At 31.2% G+C, this 11,293-nt stretch overlaps 1 protein-coding gene across 8 annotated transcripts in view; it reads left to right on the top strand.

Moving 5' to 3' along the window:
- Nucleotides 1-11,293, top strand: part of LOC119838053 (protein held out wings) — a 64,683-nt gene that overhangs the window by 30,448 nt on the left and 22,942 nt on the right. For all 8 annotated transcript variants that reach the window (XM_038363878.1, XM_038363863.1, XM_038363916.1 and 5 more), the window contains exon 2: nucleotides 8,854-8,987. In XM_038363878.1, the coding sequence (XP_038219806.1) occupies nucleotides 8,854-8,987 (134 nt within the window). The remainder of the gene's footprint in view (nucleotides 1-8,853; nucleotides 8,988-11,293) is intronic.

The following is an 11,293-nucleotide window of genomic DNA, read 5'->3' as shown; positions in this document are numbered from 1 at the left end:
GTAATAAATGTTATTTGCAGTTAACAATTTTCTTTTTTCTTTATTACAATATTTATGGCAAGACTAGGTATTTATTTTATGAATTAAACCTTCTGAATTTATCGTGAAAAAACATTAGCCATAGTAATCACATACAGGCAGTTATATTCTAACATCCTAATAACATGTTTTTATGAAAAGAAAGACAAAAAAAACTTTATTAGGTATGCAACAACGTATTGTTTCAATGCAAGAGATTTTCTTAAATAGGTTAATTGGTAACGTGTAATCAATTTCATTCAATTTAACTAATCGTACCGCTTAATTAACATAATATGATAATAAAATTCACGTCTCAATGCATTAAATGACACATCAGCACCTGGTACAGTCATGGTATTGCGTGGGCGGAATCTATCTGGTAGGTATCTTGACTACCGACACCTCATTATTATGTATTCGTCAAAATCGAAACTGACGTGACGTGAAGGGTAAATAAATAATGTATAGTATGTTGGGCCTTTGAAGCATGGGCGATAAATTGTTAATATTTATTTTGAACGACTAAACAACTTTTGAATAATAACATTTAGGTACTACGTAATTGTATACCACACTTCTATTCCAGTTCTATACTACAAACGATCTTTCTAAATAATAAGATGGTCCTTAACTAAGAATAACAACAAGAACAATTCGTAAAATCCACAGATTATTCATTAAGGAATGGCAAAATTCCGTATTGACTGTACTATCTACCAGTAAGATATAGCGTTATTAATGATAAGGTTGACAAGCGTTTTATTACCTGTACCATGCCTGTACCTGCCAAGTGCCCGAATTATCTATTGTCTCGATGTCAAAGTTCCATTATGTATTAAATATTATTGCGGGCGGTTAGATTTATGAACTGGTGCTTGGAAATGTATTGTGTCATTCGGTATAGCTACTTTTATGAGCTAATTTTGATACAATACGAAATAGATTAAAATTTAATATTGCAAGTCATATTATTTTGGCTTCAACTGCTGCTACCATATAGCAAACAATGTCTTTGTTTATAATTTTCTATGAGTTTATAATTGTATTTTAATTTAGACCTAAAATAGACTGCACCATTGACAATTCTTTTTAAAGATGAAGGAATATTTAAATTTTAATAAACTGCGAAATACCAAGAATTTCTATCATATACTTTTTATTATTTCCTTTGGTAATTGTTCCGTTCCAATTTCGCTGCGACTGCTCAGATCAAGCATAGTTTATGAATGCGTTTAGCACCGGACGTTATAAACTATTAATTATCCATAGAATCAATGTTTACATAAAATCATACGACGAAAAAACATCACATTAAACAAAAGTTTATTACAAAACTTTAACGCGAGTTTGGCAGCGCGTTGAATTGTTTTCGCCACCATAAACGTGTTCTATTTACACCGTTTCACAAGTAAACCGTGAAAAATAAATATTAGACGTAAAATCAGTTAACTGTTGGTTTACTTCAGCGATTTTATAGCTATAATAAAAGAACCGTCAACCGCGCACTGTTCATGCTACAGCTGGATCCTAAAATTGTAGGTCGTCGTATCCAGAACGACTATCTTCCATTTCTTGGTATTTAGCTATTTACTAGAGGTTATGTTATGTTACTATAACTTGTTAATACCTACTTAATGTAAATTAAATCTTGTGACGATATAATTCGATTTCGATTTGTATAATTCTTTATGATACCAGTTTTATCTTAGATTTATTTGCTACGTCGCATTGAAATATATTAAACCTTAAACTAAGTATATAATGGTCATTCAGGAAAGCGCATATGACATATACGCGATAAATAAACACTAATAAATGTTCATAAATGCTATGTAAAAGCATGATAGAAAATTAACAGAGACATGGCCATAACATCCGTATCTCCGATACGGTTGTAAATCTCACTATTTTAACACATTCGTCAAATACCAGTACGCATAAATTTTCACGTAGCTACTATATTAAGGAGGAAGCAGTATTTCGCAAGCTTTCTTGAATATCGCTTGCCAAATACGCAATTGGAATATAACACTGTTCAATTTTCTTACGGAAACGTTAAACACACACAGTATTACAAACATACTTAATAAGTAGCACGATTTGTACATATGTTTGATAAATTTCTGGCAAAATACAGCGAACAGATACAGAAGGTAGGACAATAATTCTCGGCAAAACATATAATGACAATCTGTAACTTAACAAATAATGCAGAATTGTAAATGAACACAATTAATTCCTTTAACGACATCTAAAACGTACGTACGTATTTGTTTTTTGCTTCGCCTCGTGTCCTTAACATGTGGTCATTGAAAAATGACTCACAATCAATCTTATTTCGTCACCATTCTGAGAGGAATCAATGTCATCCCACACACTGTGGTGATGAATAAGTTTTCGGAATAGAGTATCAATTTTGAAAACTTGTGATGTGAATAGAATTAACAGAATTCGTTCCTAATTATACATATTTATTACTTAGCTAATGATATTCCTGAAACTGATTAAGAAGACGTAGAGCTTAATGAACATTTTTTATGGACATAACTTTTAGTTCGTTCTTTAAATGATATTAAACAATTATGAAACAACTGTTTCCCAATGCTGGACAAAGGCCTTCATGAATAAAGTCTTCTACTATAAAAACAAATCATTTGCGATTTGTTCCTGTTCTTCCAGAAATTAAATATTAAATTATATGTAATGATATAAAATACCTAAAAAATATGTCACAAATATTTAACTCGACTTTCTATTTATATGAATGTTTTGCTAGAAAACGTGTAATGAGTCAATGCGCCATTACGTTTCCAAGACCGTATCGAAATTATCGTATTGTAACGAAATGTAACAGAAATATGTGACGTCATGTAACAAAGAAACAAACATAGAATAAATGTACAAGCATATTTTGAAGAAGGATAAGAATTCGATACCCATGAGTCATGACTAAAGGATATTTAACAAATAACCTTTCTATTAATTTCATGTAAGCGTGATAACAGAGTTATTTCTGTGGCTTATTCTGGTATTTCACAATATAACAAGCTGCAGCTACTAATATAATATAAACTATAACCTACTCTTGCATCGTCGCGTGTGTGAACTAATAAGAACTTATGATTTATGGTTTTAAAATCATTTCGATCGATTGAAAAAACTATTATAATTTATACAATACATTTGTGTTTTTACTCTCAATTAGAAATGAAAACTGCAACGAATTTTAAACGCAATTTATTACTTATATTATAAACCAGAAGTTCAAAACACTTGGCGAGCGTGGCCACGTGAATTAAAAAAAAGCATCCAAATTTCAATAGATAAGTAGTTTGCACAAATTCAAATACAATAAATTCTCTAAATTATTTCTTAGACTGGCAAATTAAAATTAAACATCATACATACAACAAGTTTCTTAGATATACGTTCTTTTACTTCTTTAACATCAAATATGAATTGAATCATAACGAAGATAAAATATCTCCAGTTAGCTTACACGATACTTACACGTAATTTAAATAAATGATATTTAAATGTAAAGTTAAATGATGTCTTTATTTAATGTAGTCGGCTTCCTAGTCACAACTGTTTGAATATACATAAGGCATAAACATAACAACATAACCACTTGACATAGTCAGCAGGAAGTATGTTCGTCTATTGACTGAAAGTGACCGGCCTGTTTAAATAACATGCTTAAATGCTCTTGAAACAACATTTACCTAGAGTGGTTCCTTAAATGAGTGCTGTAATACCATCTAAATTTTATTTGATCTTACATTTCGCGTTCGCAGCCGTTTTTTGTGAATCATCATCGAGATCTGGAATATCATTGTTTATTTATGCTGTGCTTTACGATTCCGTGGCTACCATAAATCCGTTATAGCAAATTTCTATGCCAGTGCAATTTGTTGCAAGGAAATATTGTTCTGATAATGTTGTGCAGATACGGTCATGGGCATGGCATACGTCAATATTGTATTTCTGTATAATGTTCTATTTATGGCGTTAAGATATTAATATTTGTTTCCCGTTCCATTTTAATAAGAAAATGCTTAAAATATGCTCTGTAATAATCATAAGAGTTATAAGAAACATAACTGATGCAAAGAAGTAAGAAATCAAAGCTTGTATATACTTAGTTCCATTTTCTAAAGGTAATTTTTCCTATATTTTAATAGATCATTTATATTTTCGTGTAGCATATTCCATTGCGTGCTTTTTTCATTATAGCATAAATTATCAATTATTAATTATATATAACACATAGTATTCGCAGTAGTATGCGCCAGCTATATTAGCGCGAACCTAGCGTGATACAAGTCATGTCGCGATTGAAGCAAGCTCGCCGGCCGTCTTTACGCATCGCTACTCCACGTGTGAAAATTCCCGTTCATTTTACATTGTTCTCATTTCTTTCCTCATCTGTATTACCGGCTTTCAAAAACCTTTTACATGCTTACTACATTAAGTCTGTACAACTATTGTTCCCTGAAAGTAGGGCTAAATAAAATGAGTTCATTTATACGATGGTGGTGATGATATTTAGTTAAAGAGTTACAATGACATGTTTCTCCGTCGCATTCTTCCGCCATTACCTGAGTATGCGTCTGAAATCTATAAAATAAATACGTAGAAAGTATTGCAAAAGTAAATCAACTTTCATGTAAAACGTGACAAAGATGTTTATACAACTAACATTGTTATCTGTCATTAGTATACTTACTATTGATTTTTCACTGCACACCGGGTATTCACCCTAACATAGGTATATAATACAAATAGGAAACGTATGAATTATGTTTTTTATATTTTCAAAACAGACAATCCATCAAAAGCCGGATTTTGAAAATGCTACAACGGAACTTCTATTATGTTTAGTATTACAGTTAAGTCTAAAAATGACCACAATCAATTTAGGTAGATCGTACGTGATAACATCGTTTAATAATTCTGTTTTTTGTAGTTGGGACTCAAGTGCACTCTGGTATTAAAAATGCAACTCAGTTATGAAGCTATAATTGAAAACTAGATTTAAGGAATGTATTTCAAAATTTACATAGAGATTGCTAGTCATTCTTAGTCCTCATCAAGGTTCTTTAGATATTTATAATAATAATTTGTTTAGTTATGATCATGTGTATGATGATGTATATAGAAGTATAATAAAAGTAAATATGATTATTCACTACTGTTTTGGGACAACTAGTCAAAAAGATTAATTATATATCATTGGTCATTGTTTATTTTACATGCAAATTGTAATTTGTACACTTTGTAACGATCAATAAGGTATATTTTGTAATGAGCTAAAAATTCCCGCGACAGTATTTATCACGGACGCGCTGTACATTTATGACATGTGCTACAATGCATCTTGCTTACCTGCTCCAATTGTCGCTGTCTTGTATAATTAACGCACCATGTAATTTCAACGTCTAGACGCTAGCTTTTACTCTTCACTATCACGTTTCGTTGATTTATAAAGCGAGAGCTATTATTTAATTAATGTGATTTAATTTTCCGCGAGTCGACGGCAATAATGAAAGTGATCCTGAGACTGAGTTAATAGCCGTATTGATTAATCGTAGTTGCATAATATTCTGTCGTAAATAGTGTCTGATACCATAGTTGTTGTGCCAAATGGCAATGCTGTGTTGGTATAAAAATTTAAGCGAAATCTTAAAATACTGTTTTACTATCTATAAACTTTTCTTTTATATTGTACAAAGCACGAAACGGCGGACGTTCTAGTGCAAGCAAGTAAAATAAAATTCTAGCGGACTTAATTGAACATTTTTTATATATTTTTGACAGCAGTTGAAAGTATTATATTTGAAACATTTAATTCAATCGAAGGTACATTAGACTTAGTAAATCATTAATGAAATATTTGTATGATTAACTTTTTAAACCAAAGTTTTAAATCCTTGCTTTTATATTATTCTCTATTATATTTTATGTATCCAGTAAAAAACTGACTTATTTTATAAACAAATAGCAAAAGTATGTGGGTGTTGGGGGTGTAGTAACTATGCCGCAATCGTTATTTAGATAAATGTTTTAATTGATTTAAATTATTCATGCTGTTAGTCATAAATGACTATTGTATTTTATTATTGAATATAATAATATAAACAGAATATAATAATATAACCATGTATTCGATACATTAACAAGTATATGTATTTCAATTGAAATGTCAGAAGTAAGTTAATAAGATAAAATTTATCTGTGTCTATACGATAATAATTCATAATATAGACGTTAAAAATAGAATTTACGTGAATATCTATACTTCATGAATAAAAATGTAATTGTATTACAATTATACAATTCATATAAGTTAACAAATATTCATACCTTAGAGAGATATAACACATAAAAGAGTAGGTACTACTACTGGAATTGCAAGAATCATATTATAATATGCTTGCGGTTGCCTACCAACCACCTACTTATTTTTGTGGTTGCAATTAGGTTGTCATTTTAAAAGATAACTAAATACTTGTCTTATTATTTTGTATTTCATTCGATCCATTTATGTATGTAAACGTAAAAAACAAGACTTTATCTCATCTATTTATCTTTAAAGTCATTATCTTTGTATAAATAAATGAAAACAAAAGAAAACCCTAGACAATGCTAGCAGATATAAGTCATTATGTGGAGAGACCGTTCCGCTTTTGAAAAAATCATTTTTGGATCAGTAAATTGTTTTAACTCTGTTTAGATCAGTTGTATAACAAAAACTAATCCTCGGTTTTGTAATTATTTCTTACCATATCTATCACACAAAAACGTTGCCATCAAATCAAACGTTGAATGAAGCGCATAACACTAACAGTTTTAACATTCGTACATGCTTCAAAGACACGTTGTGACATAACTTCAAAGTGACAATATGAGCCACATTGTATCATGTATGAATACATTAATCATAAATTTGAATGCATTAATCATAGAGCGTGTAATGATGGACGGTAAAACCTCAAGATCACCTGCGTCAACAAAGCCTTCTATGTGGTGCTGCCATAGATAAGATGTCATAAGAGCGTTTAGCGGATAATATTTGTGAAACTTGTAAATAAAACGCTGTTGCAAACAGACATGATATTAAGTCCTTCTGGTGATGAATGCTAAAACATATAGATAAATTTTGAGAACCAATGTATACAATATTTTTGTTTCGAGCTTGAAGGACCTACTCCATTCTTTATATTTTAACGTGACCTATAGTTTACGTTTATAAATAAAAAATCGCCTTTTACAGTCTTCTTATCTCGTATATGGCCTCATCTGTTTGACATCTATTTAAACGAGACGTTTGTATTGTTAAGTTGTCCAGTCCGTTTTGACAGTCGTCAACGTCATGTTTCAAACTTATGACTTTAAGTGATTTGCCGAGTTCGCCTTGTAATGTCTGTAAATGTTTTAACATTGGATTAAACCATATTGGATATACAGAAGCTTTTTTACTAAGTATGTGGATTTTGAGATTTTTTTGTACATGAAACCGAAAGGGTAGAAGCAATTCGATTAGTGAGACGGGATCACGGGCTACGCGTTGATACGGTTTGCCATAAAGACGCGGGTTCGAATCTTCATTCTATCATTAATTTAAAAAAAAAATCTCGTTTGTATAGAATTTCATTGCTATAAAACTAAAAATTAATTATGGTTTTTGTAATCAATTATTGTAGATAGTAAGTAGTCATAAGCAGGCAATTGGGACAGGATATAGAAATAAATAAGGAAAAACAATAGACAATTTTACAAATTTTAAAATAAATACTTACCGTAGTTGATCTTAAGGCGTTTATTAAAATGTAAATTCGTTATAATGCAAATAAAACTTTAAAAGCAATGGCGAAATCCTGTCCTTTTAAAAAAGTGACATCGTTATGTGCGAAGGTAGCAATTAAATATATAATCCGATGATCAAACGAACTCCGTGGTGGGTTAATAGCTTGTTTACTCTCTTCCAACCCTTATATGGCGTGAAAGCCTGTATATTGTCGTCAGACCTCAATGGACTCCGTATGGACACGTATCGTTTGATACCATGTGAACCAAAAACAGCCGCTGTTCATATATTCAATATATAATTCAATTATACTTCTAAGTACCATATGCCATTTGAATATATCAATTTAGATGCATTAATGTGCTCTGTAGTAATTAAATCACGTTAGAATTATAGCTGAGATTCTATACAGATATCTGCGAGGAGGTTGTTTAATGTGCAGTTGCAACGCACCAAGATCTGACACACTTTTTATGCATGAGATGTTACAAAAACAGATGGTCGTACAATTATGTAGGTACTCCGGATACTAAGCGATGACTCATCAGTTATTTATCTGGATAAGGAAGATATTGAAATTCAATGTTTACACAACGGTTCCCTTCATGGGAGTTCGTTAAAATTCTTGATGAAGACATTTATCTACTTTGGCCGTTTATTCCGAGAACATACATAACACGAAAGAAAATTATGCTAGTTTGGCGTTAAATAAAAACAACGCTTACAGTACCATCCTATTTAGTGGTGGTTCTTTGAATAAATCTTTCTAATTGCTGACCTACTAACGTTTTGTTCGTATAACTCTGTATTCGTCGTGTTTAATTCTGTCTGTTTTGCTGGAGACGTAATAGAGCACTCATAAATGCTAATTTTCAGCGCTCCATTAAATTTTATAATTTCCAGTGAACATTTGGGCGGACGTCTTAAATTATCGTCACTAATACAGAATATTATTGCTCTAATTTATCGACCAAGATGTCGCATAACAATTCCGTTACTAATAAACTAATATTTCTTTTCAGAAATTGCAAAGGTCCGCGCGAGTCTTTTCCAAATAAATGGGGTGAAGAAAGAGCCCCTCATTCTTCCTGAAGCAGAAGGCATGGTCACCACACTCACAGAAAAAGTATACGTGCCAGTCAAAGAACACCCAGATGTAAGTAGTTTATGTACGATCATTTCACATTATTTTTAATCATAAGTATATATAGTACATATTAGAGAAGCAACGAGCTAATAAATACGTAATTAATTTTCAATGTTTCGTTAATGAAATATTAAATCGACGACGCTTTTGCATGATGTAATGCAATGGCAAATAACGAGTAGAATATTAAATTGTAAAATTATTGCATAATAATATTATGAATGGATTTAATGAATGAAACGTATGAACCTTGGAATAGCATTAACAGTTACAACACACAAAACATTTATAGACTGTTCAACAAATTTAAACTCATGTCAGACTCTTCAAGTTACACCCGAGCCTAGTAAATCTTTCTTGCATTCTTATCCTTAATCCAAAAAGGTTGGTCTCAGTACGACGTGAACCGAGATAAGTGTCACAGGTTGTAAATTTAATTGCACCAGGGAACAAAATGAACGTGTGTTAGTCATATAAATAGAAAGACAAGGCTGTCAGCTTGCTACATTTGGTGACTTATGTCAGGGCGATCTCGTGTTTCGATTGGCTTACACGCTTCGTTGAAACCCGCACTGTCCTGAATGATATCGTTCATTGATTGTAACAAATGATACCCCCGTAATATGCAGAGGCTATAGAATCCCATTTATATAGTTCATTGATCTGCGTGAATCATTCCAATATTTGGTAACAATAAATGAAAGCATTGAAAACATCGTAATTGAATCTACAAATACATTAAGCGGTAGCATTCATCTTCCATATTAATATTGGCCTATTCTACTAACGTCTAAAGACGCAAACAGTTTTTGAGATGTTCTAAACATGGAAATGGAGTCACTGACCGTATGTTATTTTAGGGATGTGATTTATACCATGCCAGACATTGCTGGTTATAAAAAATTATCTGTATATGTCTATTTGTAGAGAATGCAGGTTATTTCTTATGAAGGTTTTTAATCATCTCATTACGTATCAAGTGATTAACTCTAAGGACGTCTTGTGGAGAAATAATGATCCATAGATACTTTCAATGCGACGGTTGTTTCTCGAGACGTAACTGTAGGCCTAGCGAACGATTGTTGGCGCCATCCTCGTTCAGTCACTTTGCCATATAAGGCGGTGCGCGATTTTAAAGCTTTTTTATAACACTATTTCTATATATGAAGTAGTAGTAGTAGTTTTTTTACATTCCTCGCAATATTTTATTCGTTGATATATATATGGATGAGAAGATTTATCATTTATTTTATTCAAACTTTGAAATTTCGTAATTGTTATTTGGTGATCCCATTAACAATTAAAGGATATACCAATATAATTTGTATCCAAGTTTGACACTTTCTTTGACTCTTTTCAAAATTCGGAACAGGAATCTTAAGGATAATTATATGTTTAAAATTCACCTAAAATTGTAAAATATCAATAACAAAAAATTTTTAAAAAGCGATTTAAATATGAAATAGTGTCATGTAATTTAATGTTTCAACCAATTGCTATCTTATATCTTTAAATGAGCAATTCTTGTATATATATATATATATATATATATATAATTGGAATCTCGGAATCGGCTCCAACGATTTTCATGATATATATCGATAAATCGATCTAGCTAGGAATCTTTTTTAGAAAATGTCATATTCGTGTTTTATTCGTGTTTTATCGACTTAAACTTACTTTTTTAACAAATAGGAGGCGTTTGAGTAGTCCCAATTTATTATGACTCTTCCTAACATCTATTGGCGAATAATAATACTTAAATATAATTTCCAAAAAACACAATTAATAAAAAAAAATACCGAGCAAAGCTCGGTCATCCAGGTACTATTCTTATATAAGACGTCTTGTTTCGTCTGGACAATATGTTATTATCTCATAGGTATTTTCTTAAACGACGCTACAAATTATTTTGTTAGCAAACAAGATAATTATGTGAAACAATACGCGCATAAATCATGTGATAAATTGTACGGTAAATGATATTGATTGTCGATCAAAAGACACCGTTCTATGAGATCAGCGTGATCGTGATGGACCCTAACGATGTTACAAATTCTTAGAAATCACTTTGTCTGAATCTGTATAGTTATTACATAAGATTTAAGGAATTGATAATCTATATCGAATAGAATGCTTGTTTCAATTACTTAATATTATATTGATGTTTTTTTATGGTGATGATTGTCTTAACTAGCTGTGCACGCGGTTTCTCTTACGTCGTGCATGCGCGCGTGCGTGTTATATACCTAGTCTTGCCATAAATATTGTAATAAAGAAAAAAGAAAATTGTTAACTGCAAATAACATTTATTA

This window comes from Zerene cesonia, chromosome 3 (assembly GCF_012273895.1).
Source record: "Zerene cesonia ecotype Mississippi chromosome 3, Zerene_cesonia_1.1, whole genome shotgun sequence".
NCBI lineage: Eukaryota > Metazoa > Arthropoda > Insecta > Lepidoptera > Pieridae > Zerene > Zerene cesonia.
Note: the sequence above shows the minus strand (reverse complement) of the source record. Positions and strands in the feature narration are given on the sequence as shown.